General features: G+C 40.0%; 1 protein-coding gene across 2 annotated transcripts in view; it reads right to left on the minus strand.

The window, feature by feature from the left end:
- PLCE1 (phospholipase C epsilon 1) overlaps positions 1-20,441 on the minus strand; it is a 677,378-nt gene that overhangs the window by 114,121 nt on the left and 542,816 nt on the right. Inside the window, exons 16-20 of one of the 2 annotated variants that reach the window (XM_082268058.1) lie at positions 15,447-15,554; positions 9,518-9,634; positions 9,275-9,433; positions 1,818-1,947; positions 1,329-1,370 (exon numbers count right to left, since the gene is read on the minus strand). In XM_082268058.1, the coding sequence (XP_082124184.1) occupies positions 1,329-1,370; positions 1,818-1,947; positions 9,275-9,433; positions 9,518-9,634; positions 15,447-15,554 (556 nt within the window). The remainder of the gene's footprint in view (positions 1-1,328; positions 1,371-1,817; positions 1,948-9,274; positions 9,434-9,517; positions 9,635-15,446; positions 15,555-20,441) is intronic. The other variant, XM_082268059.1, reaches the window with a different exon arrangement.

The following is a 20,441-nucleotide window of genomic DNA, read 5'->3' on the forward strand; positions in this document are numbered from 1 at the left end:
AAACATCTGTACATGAAGCCACACAGATGTCTTGAGTCATTGAGATGCAGCTTTGAAACTGTGCAGTTTCAAATGAAGTTGCACAATTTCAAAACCTCAGTCAATGTGAACGGGGGCTAAAGCTGTCAACAAGCCACTGCCAGCTAGGGACATAATCAAGCCAAAGGAATAGGTCTATGCATTGGGAAGAGCAATTGCAATGTCAGTAGCTAATGCCATAGAGCCAGCAGACAAATGCAACCTGTTTTTACACCATACAAGAATTGCAATCAGATGCAAAAACAATACAAATTAGATAAAGCCAAAACAGTCTACTGTATATAATTATTATTCACTTGCAACAATTGTCCATATTTTGTGGTAGCACCAGCACCACAGATATACTATTAAAGGCGAAGTTCATCTTTGGAAATTGTTACACCTGCATTTATGGTGTAACATGTTCCAGCAACCCCCCACCCCCTGTAATCCCCCCTTCCATGACAGTGGGCGGGGGTTCTTCTCGCACACAGCTGCTGTCACATATGAAATAGTTGTGACTGTGCGGAGTTTCGCCATGTCATTCGTCCACAGCAATTTGTAAATGAAACAACTACAAATCCCTTCTACCACCATGGCAGACAGTTTGTAGTTCTCAATGGGCTTTGAGTAGGCTGATCAGCACACTTGCAGTCCATTCACAAGTCCTCCAGCTTTCTAACTAGACAGCCCGTACAGAGGTACAGGCAGAAAGGACATGACTGCAGAAGCCTGACATTGCACCTGTGATCCACTAATCATAGGTTCAATGCTTTGTAGACCCCCTGCAGGGCTAAAATAATAAATGCTATTTTTTTTTCTGCAAAAATATGTGCATTTATTATTTTTCATGTGAACTTATCCTTTAACAATTTCAGAGCTCCATGAGCAATTTTGGATTATGCACCAATAACAGAAAGCATGTACTGCTATCAGAACATGAGGAACACAATGGAAAACACTAATACTTCCAACACAAATTCTCCTCATAATATGTAATAATCTAACATTTCTCCTGCTTAACAACCAGTTCAGCAATACAGACCTGGCATTCATCATATAACCAAGCAATGGTGCACCATCCAATTGCTGGTTTTACATTTATCACTGTTTCCTGAGCCGTGAAATGCAGTAAAAAAAATGAAAAGTGATGCTATAGCCTAAGTATCAAAACAATATTAATATACACCAGAAATGTAAGCATATACACACAAGTCAACAAGTGTATTTCTGTGAACAGAGCACTTAATTAACAGGAGATGAGTGGTATAAATCCATGCAGTTAGAACATCCATTGAAATGGCTTTTACCTTCCTGGCTGTTAGGCGCAGGGGAAGCATTAAGGACATCAGCTACAGGAAAAGAGTCAAACAAGCAATCAGAGAAGGAAATGTTGAATAAATAGGCAATACAAGTCATTATGATTCAGTAATTGACAGGATAAAGGAAAAAATGATGGCTAGAAGCTGTTATCTGTTACATATGTATAGATATCATAGAATAGATCTCTATGAGAATACAGTACAAGCTGTGGTTCATGCAGTGCCATTAGTATATTAGTATTAAAATACATAATGTGTTTTTATCATTGCCTTTTAAGTGCCAATAACACATTCAGAAATCAAATGTGATTTTGCTACTAAATAAAATATTGTTCTTAACCAGGGGACACACACATTTCTTTTACATAATACATACATAATATAAAGGAGGCTTCACTAAACAGGTTAGTTCCACTACTAAGATATACCATCAAGTCACTTTGCACAAAATAAGCCTTTGTAAATAAAGCTGCATACCATCTGAAAGGGATTCATAGTCATAGTCATAATCATCTTCATCATCCTCTTCTTCTTCATTTGTAGTGCTGGTATTCAATACCTGGGTACCATTGCTGGCCTGTGCTTGCATGTTGGCAAGCTGATGAGCCTACAATGATTTAAAAAGTGCAAAATAATTATTGTTGTATTTTATAAAACATTGTTATTTAATAATGTCTCAGGTTTCTACAATAGAATAAAGCTTTTGTTCTAACTGTACAATCTTTTTCCTGAAGTCCGTTGAGGGACACAGGAATGTTAGGAATCCTTGAACAGTCGGTTATAATGCCGTCTACAGGATGTTGGGATACTGGCACATAAAGAGATAAGTTAACCCCTGTATGATCCTGCCTCTAACTGCCATGTTTCAGTTTTATAAGCATGCAGTACTAGAGCTAATAACAGTGAGGGGCAGGACCTATGTCCCTCAAGGGACTTAAAGACAAACATTTTACAGTATGTACAACAATCTTATTTATTCACCATTGAGGGACACTGGAATGTTAGAAACGCTTGTCTTGAACAGTTGGTACATTCAAAAGCGGTCCAACTGAAGAGGTGGGCAATAGCCACTAAAGCTGGGTATATGTACATAGTTTTTGTTTATTTTTGTTCAATCACAGGGTTGAAAGAAAAAAAAAACTGACAGATTAACACAAACTATCTCTGCTGCTGCTTTATTGTATTATGACAGGGGACACCCCACACTGATCAGCGCTTGTGGCCACTGACTGCACGCACTGATCGAATGCATGTTTTTAAGCATGACTGCTTGACAGAAACTTGTTATTAGACCAGCTTCTGTTGAACAGACAGCAGTACACATTGACGGAAATTTGGTTAGTTTTTGCTGAACTGGCCGAATTTTGGTACGTGTGTACCGAGCTTAAGAGATTCATCAAATGCGGAGAATATACCACTAAATATATCTAAAAGAAATCAGTCCCTGAATGAAAACTAGATAAAGAGGGGTCAATCAAATATGGAAATTGCCACAACGTGGGGAGGACACTGACGATCAACCTGGTGCTCGAGATCAGGATAATCACCACTCAGGGAAAAAAGGTGCTACCTGAAAGGGCTATGGGTCTCAATCAACAAACAGAGGAACAACAAACCACCCACCAAAATAAAATAGGTAGAACAGCATACCAAGAGATCAGAAGAAACCTAGACCAACAACCATGTGGTCAATAAAAATAAATAAATGGAAAAAAAAAAAAAAATATATATATATATATATATATATATATATATATATATATACTTATTGGATAAAGTTCATGCTAAGTCCAATATGAGAAAAAAACAGCAACTAAAAGGGAATTCCCTAACAATCCTAAATGGCCTAAAGGTGTGAACAGTAAAAATTCTACTACACCTGAAAAAGGACAAAGGTCCCGAGGGAGTGAGTGTTAGGTTGGCCATACAGAATACAATTTTCTTATTCAATTTCCACTAGATTTACCTTCTACAGCTGCAATAAAAAGTATGTAAACCCTTTGGAATGATATGGATTTCTGCACAAATTGGTCATACAATGTGATCTGATCATCATCTAAGTCACAACAATAGACAATCACTGAGTACCTGCGCTGCTTAAACCGAAACCATAAACATATATCAGTTGTGCTAATAAATAAATAACATCATAAAGTGCTCGTGCGAATAACTGTGCAACTGTGTATATAAATATAATAAATATAACAGCATAAATATTATAAATAAACTCATATGTGTGACATATCATATATCAAAAGTAATTTTAAATATAAAGTTCATAACAGTAAATATCTTCCAAACTGAATAAAGTGCAAGTCTCTTGTGCTACTATAAGTGCTCCGTGCTCAAGGTATATGATGGCTTTTGAGAACGCTCTGATTGGCGGAGCGAAACGCGTCAAGCCGTCCGAACACGTAGTACGTCATTTCCGGCTGCAACCTCTTCCGGCTTCCGGCTTCCGGTTACACGGGTGGAACGCACGGCCATTCGTTTGGCGTCCCGTGGGTTTGCTAAAGGCGGATTGATTCTTTTTGTTTTGTAAGTGTATCTTTTTATTGCGTGAAAAATAAACCTTTTAGAATATACTGCACGATGATGGCCCTTTTCTTTTCATGACATTGGGGAGCATCACCTGGATATTTACCTGGATATAGAGGCACAGGAGATCTACAGCTTATATCTGTTGGTGATCCATAAGAGGCGGTTACCTTATACAACCAGTTTTTAAGGCGATATTACTCTCTGCTTCTGGTGAGTGTGGGACCGAGAGGGGAGCACTAACTCACAAGGACTGAGCACCGGCACTTTATCCATATACCTTGAGCACGGAGCACTTATAGTAGCACAAGAGACTTGCACTTTATTCAGTTTGGAAGATATTTACTGTTATGAACTTTATATTTAAAATTACTTTTGATATATGATATGTCACACATATGAGTTTATTTATAATATTTATGCTGTTATATTTATTATATTTATATACACAGTTGCACAGTTATTCGCACGAGCACTTTATGATGTTATTTATTTATTAGCACAACTGATATATGTTTATGGTTTCGGTTTAAGCAGCGCAGGTACTCAGTTTTTTAGCATTGTTTGAAAGGTATCACCTTCTCTACCTAGTAGCAGCTTATGTATTTAATTTATTAATTTATTACCTAGTTATTATTATTATTATTATTTTTATTTATATTCACCGAACCGAGGTTTCCTAAGCGCAAGCCCCTCACACTCTAATAGACAATCACAGTCTGCTTAAACTAATAACACACAAAGAATGAAATGTTGCCATGTTTTTATCGAACACACCATGTAAACATTCACAGTGCAGGTGGAAAAAGTATGTGAACCCTTGGATTTAATAACTGGTTGAATCTCCTTTGCCAGCAATAACTTCAACCAAACGTTTCCTGTAGTTGCAGATCAGACGTGCACAACGGTCAGGAGTAATTATTGACCATTCCTCTTTACAGAACTGTTTCAGTTCAGCAATATTCTTGGGATGTCTGGTGTGAAACGCTTTCTTGAGGTCATGCCACAGCATCTCAATCAGGTTGAGGTCAGGACTCTGACTGGGCCACTTCAGAAGGCGTATTTTGTTCTGTTTAAGCCATACTGTTGTTGATTTACTTCTATGCTTTGGGTCATTGTCCTGTTGCAACACCCATCTCCTGTTGAGCTTCAGCTGGTAGACAGATGGCCTTAAGTTCTCCTGCAAAATGTCTTGATAAACTTGGGAATTCATTTTTCCTTCGATGATAGCAATCCGTCAAGGCCCTGACGCAGCAAAGCAGCCCCAAACCATGATGCCCCCACCACCATACTTCACAGTTGGGGTGAGGCTTTGATGTTGGTGTGCTGTGCCTCTTTTTCGCCAAACATAGTGTTGTGTGTTTCTTCCAAACAACTCAACTTTGGTTTCATCTGTCCACAGAATAATTTGTCAGTACTGCTGTGGAACATCCAGGTGCTTTTGTGCAAACTGTAAACGTGCAGCAATGTTTTGTTTGGACAGCAGTGGCTTCCTCTGTGGTATCCTCCCATGAAATCAATTCTTGTTTAGTGTTTTACATATTGTAGATTCACTAACAGGGATGTTAGCATTTGCCAGTGACTTTTGTAAGTCTTTAGCTGACACTCCAGGATTCTTCTTCACCTCATTGAGCAGTCTGCGCTGTGCTATTGCAGTCATCTTTACAGGACGGCCACTCCTAGGGAGAGTAGCAGCAGTGCTGAACTTTCTCCATCCATAGACAATTTGTCTTACCGTGGACTGATGAACAGCAAGGCTTTTGGAGATACTTTTATAACCCCTTCCAGCTTTATTCTTAATCGTAGGTCTTCTGAGAACTCTTTTGTGCGAGGCATCATTCACATCAGGCAATGCTTCTTGTGAAAAGCAAACCCAGAACTGGTGTGTGTTTTTTATAGGGCAGGGCAGCTGTAACCAACACCTCCAATCTCATCTCATTGATTGGACTCCAGTTGGCTGACATCTCACTCCAATTAGCTCTTGGAGATGTCATTAGTCTAGGGGTTCACATACTTTTTCCACCTGCACTGGGAATGTTTACATAGTGTGTTCAATAAAAATATGGCAACATTTCATTCTTTGTGTGTTATTAGTTTAAGCAGACTGTGATTGTCTATTGTTGTGACTTAGATGATGATCAGATCACATTTTATGACCAATTTGTGCAGAAATCTATATCATTCCAAAGGGTTCACATACTTTTTCTCGCAGCTGTATGTAGTGAAAGGGCCTGCCTGATTGCATATGAATTGAAAGTGTTCGGGTTTGACTTCATATTATATGGTTTTGGCAAATCTAAAGGAAAACTATATAAGGTATGGCCAGCCTTAGTGACCAGTTAAGCAGGCCTGATCCACTTTCAAATGACCAAAGAGTACCAGCACTAGTCAATAGTATCTAGACAAGGATTGCAGATGATAGGACCCTCAGCACTGGACAAACTATGAAACAAATTCTCTTCAGGGAAAGTCTCTTGAGTGTTGCACAATGGGGATTCCAGGAAAAGGTACTAGTGCGCACATGAGGGTCAGTGTAGTAAGTAGGGGCCAGAACTGCTGAAGGACTTAAGAATCAGATTTTCTACTGAAGAATCAAATCTTTACTGGGGAAGTAAGCAGTACAGACTAAAGAGATGCCTTCCTTTAAAGAGCAGGTGAATCAGATGCTCCTTATGTCACATTCATGCAGCTGACCTGCCCTATGCTTATGAACAGACATCACCCCCATGCGAGATCCAAGCTTAGTTGTTGGGTGAAGGCCATCACAGCTGTAGGGCAGGACTCCAGACATTTGTTCTAAAAGTTCCAGAATGCAAGGGTTTGAGCATGTGTTGGGGGGTCTCCATTAAGGTATGACATGTGTATTTGACCCACTGTGATAAAGTTTTACAAATCAAAGTCACCACCAACAAAGGATAGAGAGTCACTCCAGTCGAATCAAACTAAACCTAAGTAGGGAGTTCAAATGTCTCTCCATAAGAATATACTAGGTGGCATGTTTGTTAAGATGTACATGCCAACAATTGGTATGCACCCTTTAGCAATAAATTCCCTTTCAAAGGGAAAAGTCCCTTTACAATGTCAGGAGGGGCCCATGATTCCATAGGTTCTTTTTATTATTCATAAAGGAATGTTCTAAATATGAGTATATTGAGAAAGTCTTTGCATTAGTAAGAGCTCTAAAAGACACTGAGACTGGAAGAGCAGGCTGTTCCTTCATTTGCAGGATAGAACATATTGCATAATCATCTTAAAAACAACTTCTTCAAAATCTGAGTCATATGAACTTTGTTATTAAAGAGCAGACTTTGAGAAATCAAGAGATGTAAATAGAAGCCTCAGGCACACATAGAGATGGAGGCCCAGTGAGGTCAGAATTAGAATTAGCTGTATTTACCACTAGAATGGAGCTAGAGACTCTGCAAGTATACTGTACCATTAATTGTGCACAGACAGACAAAAAATCCAATATGCACATAAGGGACCTTATGGGCACAAAGGAGGTCTCAGCCTTGCATGGCAGAGCTATAGAAAAATCTGATGTTAATCACTGTATACTGTAATAACAGGGTTCCAGGATCTAAGTTACCTTTATAAATACTTTTGAGCAGAGGATAGGACAAAAGGCAGTGTGCCAACCCAGAAGTGATTGTCACTGCCACTGTGAAGTGCAGAAAGCGCTGAAAAGGATGATAAATGAGGATAGGCAGTTAGGCATCTTTGATGTCTACAGATGCTATGTTTTTTGTTTTTGCCCTGGTCTCAGAGAGACAATAACTGTCCTTGCGGTTTCCATGCCAAATTTTAGAATGTGAAGGTATCTGATAAGAGATTTTAGGTTCAGAATAGTATAAACGCCCCCTTTGGGCATTGGTACTGTAAACAGATCCGCTGTAAACCGTATAAGGGCAAAGCAGACCACGTCCCACCGGGTCCTCAACAGCGTCACTTCAAATGCGTCACTTTTGGATTGGCATCTGGTGCCACTTCTGGTTGCCGCGTAGCCACGCCCAGACACATTTTGTCCTTACAACTTCGTCACAGGAAAACATGTCAGGGTGTGGCTACATGGCAACTGGAAGTGATGTCAGACACTAATCTGGAAAAGATACGCTTGAGGGCCGGTGAGACATGGCCTACTCAGCCCTTACATGGGTTACAGCGGGTCTGGAGACACATTTTTCACTTCATTGGGACTACTATGAGACCCTGTTTTTTATATTTTTGCAAGTAGCTTTTAGTTATATTTAAATAAAGCTGTTTGTACATTATTACACTATACAGGATTGTTCTCCCATCTTTGGATTTTTATGGATCTACATATTGGAAGGAAGACTTGGAAGCTTGATGTGACAGAAGAGGTATTAAATTATTTGTATATTAAAGCGTTCAATGCTGAACTTTCTTTTTGAGCGGTGATCATATATTTGAGAGGCATAGGGGTGAGTGTTTGACCTGTGGGGAGTGGTTTTTCCACTGAAGTCACATAGTGATTAATGGAGAATATTTATACATGGATGGATATCCAGGCCCAGTTGTACAAATTGTGGACATTCAGAGCACCATTATTATGGACATTATGAGCACTTTTTTTGAGGGAAAAAAACATTTCAATTTTGTTTATCTCATCATTTAATAAGTGCAGTGAAAAGAGCAGCATTTTATTCAATACAGTATAGTAAGAAGTACCAATTGAATAGAAAGAAATATTGAACTCATGGGGGGGGGGGGGATTTTTGTTATTATCTCAGAAAATTTAAATGTGTGTTAATACAATACTTTTTGATTTGTGATTGCAATCTGCACGTGTTGAATGGTTCTTATTTGACAGTGCATAGGGCAATTGACCAAATTTTATTTATCCACTTATTAAATGAAATGTAATTGCTATCAATTTATGGTATGGATTTGGTAGTATCAAATGGAAGGAGCAAACAACCTTATTAAAAAATCTCTGTTGAATGGAAAAAAACATTTTCATTTATTGCCAGCACTAAATCATATGTGATGAAGATTCCTCATTACAACATTGTGTATTGTGCTCAATTGTATAGTATACACAGATGTGCTAAAAAGAGAACACAACACTACCTCCATACTAAATGGTGCAACTGTCCTTTTTTCTAGGACATTGTAAGGCCACATCAAAAGTTTATTAATTAACTTGCAAGCACTCCTAGGTAAAACATTGGCTACCTGAAGGCAAAATACCATCCATTTCTCCTTCCCTGCAGCCACAGGTGTGTACTGAGCTAGCGTTCTGTTAATACAATTGCTTTTAGCTTGAAAAAAAAAGACACACTGTGCTACACCATGCTAATTTATATTTATCTTAAGCCTTGTAGTGCCCATGGATATGTACATCAGTCTTAAACACCAATGTCTCACAAACTGACCTTCTGCTTCAAAATGTCCACAGGAGTTTGGTGTGCTTTGAGTTTCTTGTTTTTCAGTAGCACTTTTTTCCTTAATTGCCAAGGAGAAGGAAGCATGGGGTCATCAGAGAAATCACTCTCAAAAAGAAATTTTGTCACCAATTTCTCGCCAAACACAGACTAAAAGAGAAAAGAATGATATAAAGTGTAACAATGTACTTTATAAACACAAACAGGAAAACGACAAAAGCAGCACGGATTTACCTTAAAAATGTCAGCCATCTTTCGTTGCTGGGGTAAGGAGCAATGATTCTCAATAGAGAGTATAATTGGCATGTCAGAATTAATGAATGCATTGCGGTCAATGGCTTCTATTACATCCTGTTAAAAGAAAATATTGAAACATCGAAATCACAACACAAATCTCTACAGCAAACTTTCAATTAAATATAATAATCTAAGGATCTCTGTTATCTGTTCCATATGTATAGGTCCAATCTTTTATCTATTATATTCACAATTCAACACCCCCTTTTCTACTCCCATCAAAATCATTTTAAAGATACTCACCAATTGAAAGTGTATCTAATGGTGTTTTTTTCTGTTTCAATGTTTTTATTAAAGTATTTCACAATAACTAAGAAAATACAATGAGATAATAAAAAGAACATGCCTTCTCCAATTGTCCAACATATATCAAAAATTGCAAGCCCACCAGTTTATGCCAAGAAATCTTCTTGAGACAATGAAAATCTTCCCAAACTGTACAGAACATTCCAACCTTGTGGGCTAAATGTTTACGTTCGTAAAAAATGCAATAAGGCACACAAAACTTTAGTTGCTGAACAAGAAAACAAAATTATATCAATTCTTGTCATGACCGCATCCCTAAAGACAGGCATCACTTCCTCGTGCAAGCTTGACAATTGGGAAAACCCAGTAATGAAAACCTCTAAGTTTTAGAGTAGAGAAAAAAGAAAACGAAAAGAGTAAAGATTTAAGAAGAGAGAGAGAAAGAATTGGACCAGACCCTACACTCCGTACCCCACAGTCCCAGAACCCAGGCCGTCGGCCACAAAGCTAAGAGTCACCAGTTAGATATCTGAGCCATGGCTCACATACTTTCTTAAACCTCTTAATTTTATCATTTAGCATTGCGGACATATGTTCATGCACCATAATCCAAGAAAATTTGTGCTTGACTAATGGTGTATTTTTGTTGTTGTTTTAGATGCAATTAAGTACTGTCCGTGATACTTTTTTTATTTGCACTAACATACAATTTTTCAGGACAAGCTTTCGGGGAATGCCCCCTTCTTCAAGATCCAAGCAGTACTGATTCGCAAAATGTTTAGCAGAATGGTAAAAAAAAACACAAAATCTCTAAGCCAAAGGAAAAAAAAGAGAAAACCAAACAAACATAAACAAATTTAACTGCCAATGGTAATAAAACTAGCATAGATAGTGAGATAAGACAGAGGGAGAGCTGAAGACAGGGGGGGGGGGGTGGGATAGTCACAGAGGGGGTCGTAAAACTGTGGGATAATGAGTAAGGAATCCCATATCTAAATTTAAGCCATTATTTTTTGTGTCAAAAAGAAGTATCATTCTTAATTTAAAAGTTTTCCTTTCCTTATCCACCCAGCAAAAGAAAATTTTATACAACCTTTCACCACTGGAGCAAAGAGCTATACACAATTTGCGCAATAATCAGGCCATCACCATCAAACCAGCAGATAAAAGGGGAGCAGTCGTTGTGATGGATACAAACAAATATATACAAGAAGGCCAGATGCAGCTGGCAAATACTACTTACTATAAAAAACTGGATTATGATCCAACCCAGGATTTTACTAAGCAATTAAAAGGTCTCATTAAAACTACACCAACCCACCTACATTCAGAACTTATCAATGCTATTCCGGATTATCCAGAAATTGGGGACTTCTACATGCTACCCAAGATTCACAAGCCAGGACAGGCCTTGTAGAAAATATTTTAAAACCATTAGTCATGAATACTGCGAGTTTCCTTCAAGACACAACTAACTTTCTTCACAAGCTTAACAATATACAACAGTTACCACCAAATACACTTGTAGTCACTATGGATGTACAATCGCAGTATAGTAACATCCCTCACAAGGATGGATTGGCTGCATGTCACGGATTCTTATCATCCTCACCAAACCACAAATACAGTGCTGAGGATGTTACACAGCTCATCAAATTAATTCTTACACACAACTACTTCACTTTCAATAACGACATCTATCTCCAGTGTATGGGTACTGCTATGGGAAGTAAAATGGTACCCCAGTATGCAAACTTATTTATGGCTGATCTGGAGGACAAATTCCTGAACAGCATACAACATAAGCCATACAGATATTATCGCTATATTGATGATATTTTCATCATATGGACAGAAGGTGAGGAAAATCTCAAACAATTTTTTTCATTGATCAACACCTTTCACCCATCTATCAAACTTAAAATGGATTATTCTAACAGGCATGTCAACTTCCTAGACACCATAGTATACATCAGGGATGACAAGCTTCTTACTTCGATATACAGGAAACCGACTGACCGATGCAGCTAGCTCCACAGTTCCAGTTTTCACCCCCAACACACTAAACGGGCCATCATACACAGCCAGGCCATCAGATACCACCGAATATGTTCAGACCCAAAAGACAGAGATAAACATCTCAGAACACTAGCAAACTCATTCCGTAAGAAAGGTTACAAAAACAAAACCATCAACACCAGCATAAACACAGCCTTGAAAACGCAAAGAGAAAATCTTCTCCAATACAAAGAGAAAAAAACAAATAACCGTGTACCTCTTGTCACCACATACAATCCAGCACTAGAAGGGATAAGAAAGATAATCACAGATTTACAGCCCATCATAACAGAAGATGAAACTCTGAAAGGAATATTCCAACAACCTCCAATACTGGCTTTCAGACAACCACCCAACCTCAGACATAAACTAATCAGCAGAAAACTTCATTCTGATTATGAAGTCACAAATAATGGGAGCAAACCCTGCCATAAAAACGCTGCAAACTGTGCAACCAGATCAATCTGTCTAAAAGTGTCACACACACAAATGGGACATTCAGTATAACAGGATCATACAACTGCACCTCCAGTAATGTTGTGTACCTCATCCAATGCAAAAGATGTAGCAAAGGATCTTATGTAGGCAAATCAGGACAGAAGTTGCAAGCGAGGATGAATTTGCACAGACATACCATCAAGGAACATAAAGAAGATAGTTTCTGCACACCTGTGGGACATCATTTTTCACAACCGGACCACACTATAGAAGACCTCAATGTTTTAGTTCTTAAAGGGAATTTCAGAACTATCCAGGAAAGGAAAACTTTTGAATTAAGAATGATACTTCTTTTTGACACAAAAAATAACGGCTTAAATTTAGATATGGGTTTCCTTACTCATTATCCCACAGTTTTACGACCCTCTCTGTGACTATCCCCCCCACCTTCCCCCCTGTCTTCAGCTCTCCCTCTGTATTATCTCACTAACTATGCTAGTTTTATTACCATTGCCAGTTAAATTTGTTTGTTTGTTTGGTTTTCTCTTTTTTTTCATTTGGCTTAGAGATTTTGTGTTTTTTTACCATTCTGCTAAACATTTTGTGAATCAGTACTGCTTGGATCTTGAAGAAGGGGGCATTCCCCAAAAGCTTGTCCTGAAAAATTGTATGTTAGTGCAAATAAAAAAAGTATCACGGACAGTACTCAACTGTCTCTGTCGCAAGTGCACTAATACGGCTACAATGACCTCAAGCATGTTTTAGATGCAAAAGAGTATGTAAGGGTTAGAACATCTGTCAAGTTTCAGGGGTGATGCACCCTCTCTATTTGTCCTAGTGACCACTGTCACCAAGATTGAAAGTGAGGGAAAATATTAACTAATCATTGGAACAGGAATAGAGGAAATCTTCCATGATGACACTTGTTCAGGTGACAACTGTCTATGAAAGGAATTCTTTCACTTTTGAGATATCTCCTCTCTAGTTTCTTGTTTTGAAGCACGACATTAATAAAGAAAATCTTGCCATTGGGACAGAGACTGCAAAAAAAAGAAGAAGCTTGACGGGTTTCAACCAGTCCTGTTAACCACTACAGTGCCTTAAAAAAGTATTCACACCCCTTGACATTTTCAACATTTTGTCATGTTACAACCGAAAAAATAAGAGAGCATTTATCAGAGAAGCAGCCAGGAGGTCCATGGTAACTCTGGAGGAGCTGCAAAGATCCACAGCTCAGGTGGAGAATCTGTCCAAAGGACAACTATTAGTCATGCACTCCAAAAATCTGGCCTTTATGGAAGAGTGGAAAGAAGAAAGCCATTGTTGAAGGTAAGCAATAAAAAGTCCTGTTTGCAGTTTGTGAGAAGCCATGTGGGGGGGCACAACAAACATGTGGAAGAAGGTGCTCTGGTCAGATGAGACCAAAATTGAACTTTTTTGGTCTCAATGCAAAACGCTATATGTGGCAGAAAACTAACAATGCACATCACCCTGAACACACCATCCCCACCGTGAAATATGGTGGTGGCAGCAGCATGTTGTGAGCATGCTTTTCTTCAGCAGGGACAGGGAAGCTGGTCAGAGTTGATGAGAAGATGGATCGAGCCAAATACAGGGCAATCTTAGAAGAAAACCTGTTAGAGTCTGCTAAAAACTTGAGACTGGGGCGGAGGTTATCTTCCAGCAGGACAACGACCCTAAAAATACAGCAAGAGCTACAATGGAATGGTTCAAGGATCCTCAAACTATGGCCCGCCAGCTGTTGCGGAACTACACATCCCATGAGGCATTGTCAAACTCTGACATGCACAGACAGGACTAGGCATGATGGGAATTGTAGTTCCTGAACAACTGGAGGGCCATAGTTTGAAGACCACTGGTTTAGATAAAAGCATATTCATGTGTTAGAATGGTCCAGTCAAAGTCCAGACCTAAAACCAATTGAGAATCTGAAGACTTGAAAATTGCTGTTCACGGACGCTCTTCATCCAATCTGACAGAGCTTGAGCTATTTTGCAAAGATGAATGGGCAATAATATCACTCTCTAGATGTGCAAAGCTGGTGGAGACATACCCAAAAAGACTTGCAGCTGTAATTGCAGGGAAAGGTGGTTCTAAAAAGTGGGGGGGGGGGGGGGGGTGAATACAAATGCACGCCACACTTTTCACAGATTTATTTGTAAAACATTTTGAAAAACATTTATCATTTTTCTTCCAACTTCACAATTATGTGCCACTTTGTGTCGGTCTATCACATAAAATCCCAATAAAATACATTTACAATTTTGGTTGTAACATGAGAAAATGTGGAAAATTTCAAGGGGTGTGAATACTTTTTCAAGGCACTTTATATGCTCCTCTCCTAGTATGTTTTTGGTCACTGAAAGAGGTTAACCTTGTTCCCACCCCTTCCTTCCCCTCGCAATCGTATACAGTGCTATGCCGGCCATGCTAGGATCAAAATTTGGCTGGTTCATCAAGGACTGACCAAATTTTGATCCATGTATGGACAATGTGACTGTACAGAAGTCCATCTGTCCATCTACCTCCCTGTTGAATTTTCCCCACTCGATCAGGGCTGCAAGCTATAGCCTGCAATGCTGATCAGTGTATTCTGACAGCTGTGAGGTCTCCCCACTGTCAGAATATAATCACTCAGCAGGGAGGACTGCCTCCTTCCCCCCCCAGAATGTGTGAATGGGGGAACAAAAAAAAAATGGAATATTCTACGGGCTACCTTAAGCATACACATATTGTGCAACTCTGTAAACCTCCAAATGAACCTAACTGCTGATCCTCCCTTTCCCAGTCTGTGAGGTGGTGTGCAGAGGATTATATGTGGCTGAGATCAAGACAGATTCAGGCATATATTATTTGCTAGCTGTATGCAAAAACGCATTTAAAGTTTTTCTCATTAACATATAACTAGATTGAATGGTGTTATTCAATACGATCCTGGAGTTCCAGCCCCGCTTAAATCTTACATAAGTGTCGCTAAGTTTGATGCAAGCAATGTTTTTATATGATGTTATGGTTCAATATCTTTACTGTAAACCTTACATGAGGAATTTCTTTAAAATGCATTTCGGTGGTTATATGTATTGCTGCATGACAAGTCCTTTACCTTAAAGGGAATTTTAGTTGTTAGTGTGTGTCCATGATATATAATCGGCATGCCATCATCCCCATCCCAGCAGTCCAATTCCACACTCCTGCAGCCTTGTAAGAGAACCTAAAAGAACAAGTACATCTTTTGTTCAAATAAAATGAAGACACGGAATTCTATTAACAGCAAGTGCTTTATTGTATACACATCATTGTATTTTTTTCAACTTTACAATATAGCTGCCATTTCAGAAAAGTGTTTCCTGTGGGAAACTTTAAATTTAGAAGAATGGGTCAGTCAGAGTGTGTCAAAACAATATTCTAGGCGGAATCATTTTTTGCCATAAACAAAGCTTCAGTATAGAATAGAAAATCATTTTCCCTTTTCGGTCTATTCTGGATGCTTTCCAGTGCATTACATTTCCCAGCTACCTCATCAAACTGTAGAAAACAATATTCTAAAGATATGCCAAATAAAAATGTTATCTGTATATAAATAAAATGATGATGTGAATGAGCAGGGTGGTGGTGAGTTAAAGTGGTACTTGGTAAAGTACATGCAATCCCACCATTTAGAAAACGTTCTATGCCCCAGTGTCTGTGCTTTTAAAAAATATGACCATTTCTACCTTATTTCATAGTGCCGCTCGGCACTCATGTGACTGCTTGCTGCTCCCTCTCCCGATCTGACAGCTACAGAGGAAAGGGCTGAGAATCCCCTGCTGACGTCAGTCAGGAGGAGGGGAGGAGATCGGCAAGTAGCACTATAAAATAATGTAGAAATCTGCATATTTTTTTTACAAAGATATTTTAGCAGCAGGAGGGGAGGGGCGGGCACTGTCCCGAGCTGACAGGCAGGGAGGAGGAGGAGAGAGGAGGACAGAGGAGAGCTGTGATGATGGTGTCAGGGTCTTAGCAGCCATGATAAACCGTGGTCAGTTTACAGGGGAGAGGGCAGAACCAGGCAGGATCAGCTAGGGATTTTAGGTGATAGAAAGGGCCAAATTACACAGCACAAGCACTGCTATGTAACATGCTTTAAAGGAACCGGATCAATATATATATATATATATATATATATATATATATATATATATATATATATATATATATATTTTTTTTTAGGGTAACACACAATTTAGGAGTTATCATAAACACTGAATAGCAGTGGAAACTAATAGCAAAGTAATGAGGTAACACTAAGGGGCGAAGGCTGTGCAAGCTGAACTAATGAACAAAATTTTAATCAGAAATTGAAAGCATAACACGTTTTTATTAATGCTTTCCCCCAGGTCATAGCCAAATCTTTACATTTAATTTGTGCAACAATCACTATGCATTGTAAATAGACCCATTTAGATACTCATACAAAACACTGGGTGACTTTTCTTCCCAGGGGAATAGTTAAACTGCTTACACATGTATTTGCAAATGTGCGCAAACTAAACCCCCTTGTTTAAATGTGAACTGTTACATAGGGTCAATTCAGTTTGTTGTAGGCTGGCTGGTAAGTGAGCTGGGAATTTTATTTGATATTTTTTGACATGTGTCGCCCTTCCATATGCTCCTTGCTGCAAAGGCCAGTTATAGGTGGGGGTGGTTGCCATTTGTTTGGACTGCTTAAGCTACCCTAGGACAGAAGTACATGACTGGGCAATATCTATATCAAGAAAGAAATATTTGGCACTTGGGCAAGAGTAAACTGCAAGGATACAGAACAAGAAAAAGTGTAAACAGACAGATATTTGGAACCTAGATTTAGAAATGATAAACCTTTAAGCTAAACTACAAAATAGATTTTGGCTGCAGGCTTGTAATGATGCCCATAAAATGCTCAACAAAAATGAGCATCACTTGCATTTATCAGGGTGTTTCATTTGCCTGTAACTTGATTGTAACAGGAAATTGCTTTTACTTAAAATAAAATAAAAAATATGCTACACTTACCTGCTCTGTGAAGTGATATTGCACACAGAGGCCTCTCCCTCCGCTCCTGGAGTCCCCGTTGGCCCCATCCTCTAATCCTTTCCTGTGGCTTCCTGCTCAGCAAGCCATGTACTGAGGAGATACCCATGCTAGTGCGCTCCACATCTGTGTGCATCCATTGACACATACAATACTAGTAAGTCCTGCCCCTTCACACTCCTCACAGGAGTTTGAATGACAGCAGTAGGAGCCTATAGATCCCGTTGCTCTTAGAGTCTCCTATGAGACCAGGCAGAAACAGCAATGCTGCTACAGCCAGGGGCATCGCTGAATCATAAAAGGGCGCAAGTACATGTTTAGGAATGGATGGATGGGGGGAAAGTGGAGCATTTTTAATGCATAGAAATCATTAAGGTTAAAATGTCTTTGCACCGGTGCCTCCTGGCCCTTTAGGAGATTTAGGTTGCGGGGAGGCAGTGTGGGGTTTAAGATCCTGTGACTGCCATGATTTGCTGTCACGGCGGTCACATAATCTGAAAACTCCCAATCGCAAGCAGCGATCGGAAGCTTTCAGTTAGGCGCTGGTAACGCCAGGGGCGCACGCTATCGGCACAGAGGTACTGACCGCAATTCACGCAAATGCGGTCGATGGCAAGGGTTTAAAGCCCCACTATAGCCCAATCTATTTTTTTAAGTTCTAGATAGAGCAGAGAAGGATGGAGAGTCTGTGCATGGTGTGACTTTTTTATTTAGGAGATATTTTCTTAATTAGATAGAAAGGACATGAAGGAAAATTTCCTATTTTTGAAACTTTCCTTTACTTCCTTTTCAGATAAAGGGAGTCAGGCAGAGAAGGAAGAGAAGAGAAAATGCAAACAGTTTCAACCTTTCTGCACTCCAGATCCAAAGCTAAATACAATTTTGGCTTAAAGCTGAACTCTGGGTGTTACACAACAAAACCCTTGCAGTGGGGGATCCCACCCCCCCCCCAACCCCACCCCCCCCCGCACACTGCAAGGGTTAAATGCCAATAAAAATGTTACTAAACCCATAACAGTAAAATCAGTCTGTATATGCTGTGCCAGTCACTGTGGAATCCAAGGGGTTAATCATTGTGTAAATGATTTGATCTTGTCTTTCCTGATCCTCCCCTTCTTCCACAGTCCCCAAACCATCTCCTGATAGTTCAGAGCCTTGGGGGAACTCTGCACATGCTCAGTCTGGTGTGTATAGCTAGAGTGTTGGAGGGTGCATCTGATCTGCACAGGGCCATTTAACAATGTCCAGACAGAGGGTCAGGGGTCATGTAGCCTTATAGGACAGCCAGATGAGTATGAAAACTCCTATTATTTATTATTTCAGGTTCTTATATAGCGCTGTCAATTTACGCAGCGCTTTACATATACATTGCACATTCACATCAGTCCCTGCCCTCAAGGAGCTTACAATCTAAGGTCCCTAACTCACATTCATACTTACATAGTAGGGCCAATTTTTTTTATACAGGATCCAATTAACCTACCAGCATGTCTTTGGAGTGTGGGAGGAAACCGGAGTACCCAGAGGAAACCCACGCAGGCACAGGGAGAACATGCAAACTCCAGGCAGGTAGTGTCGTGGTTGGGATTCGAACCAACGACCCTCTTGCTGCTAGGTGAAAGTGCTAACCCCTGCACCACTGTGCCGCCTGTACAAGCTTTAACCAGTGCTCGGCCAGACACTCATAAGTCACATGGCTGTTCTATGATGTTGATGAGAAAAGGTATTTAGCAGTTTATATTTACTAAACTAATTGCATTTCCATTTTCCGGGTTTGGTAACACTTTAAGTTTTGGGACGGGTGAATGAGGTGTAAAACTTGCATTCCTTGCTCAGGTGGACTTCTTCAATGCTCTGCCACTGGTACCCTGAAGCCTCTTCTCTAAGATGCTCTGGCTGGTTGTTACATGCTGATGTTGTCAAGTACAATGCTGGACCAAAAGCCTTGCTTTTTATGTGAGGATGGCGAGGGCCCGCCCCAACCCAAAGCACTGGAGAGAAAAGGAGAGCATTTAAAGCAGGGCATAAGTAAAATATTACAGCTTATTCCTCCGTAACACTGTCCTCATAGGGCTTTCTGTATGATGACTTGTTGGGCCTCCTCTGATTACCAGCACACAGTCGCTTAGGGAGCAGTTCACACATCCCCCTTACTCCCGATGGCTCGTCACTCAAAAAAAACAGTCCAGGGGTATTGGTTTTCAGTGTTTATTTTGGAACTTGGATGGGAGAAGGGAATAGTGGGATACTCCAACTGTAACTATTCACAATGGATAGGGACAACTCTAACTTGATCTCACCAGGTTGTTTGTGGAAGCATCTGCCCTGCTTAATCCCTACTGCCACATGTGTTGAAAGGGCTAACTATATTCTCTTCAGGACACTCACTAGCATTCCCTTTACTGACACACATCTACTGACTCTTCTAGCTGCAGGGGTGGCCCCCTCAGGTCTGACCCCTTGACATAGACCTGTACTCACTGTACTGCAGAATCAAATCCTCCAGTGTCTCCCCTTTCAGTCAGCTTCATCTGACCTCTGGGTTCAGTTCCTCACTAGCACTTTCCAGGTCCTCAGTTTAATTACCTGAGGCTGCATGACACCTCTACAGAGGGGGAGGCAGCCACCCCCCTCCCTTCAGGACTCCGCTATCCAGCCGAAAGACCCCCAGCACATGTGCCCTTGGCTTTTATACAGTATCCCAGCATGCACTGAAACACCAGGGCTGTATAAAACGTCTGTGCACTCATTTGTAAGATTTCCTCCCACTCCGTATTGGACCAGTGTAAAACAGACAGAACCAGTTGCATTACACTAACAGATCCTGCTCTATGGTAGGCAGAGAACAACATAGATTTACCTGCAGTCCTTCTGGTAAGAAGACAGGACTCAAAACTATACTTTCTCTAGGAGGGTGCTACACCTCTATCTTTAGGCTTAACAAGAATTTAACTCTTGCAGTAAAGGGTGGGATTTTTTTGGTGTAATTGCTGGATAGGATTTGAGAGTGATGATGAGTGCTTCAAGCAGCTGGAGGCATTTATTAGTT

The sequence above is a fragment of the Pelophylax lessonae genome, assembly GCF_965119305.1.
Source record: "Pelophylax lessonae genome assembly, chromosome: 9".
Taxonomy (NCBI): Eukaryota; Metazoa; Chordata; class Amphibia; order Anura; family Ranidae; genus Pelophylax; species Pelophylax lessonae.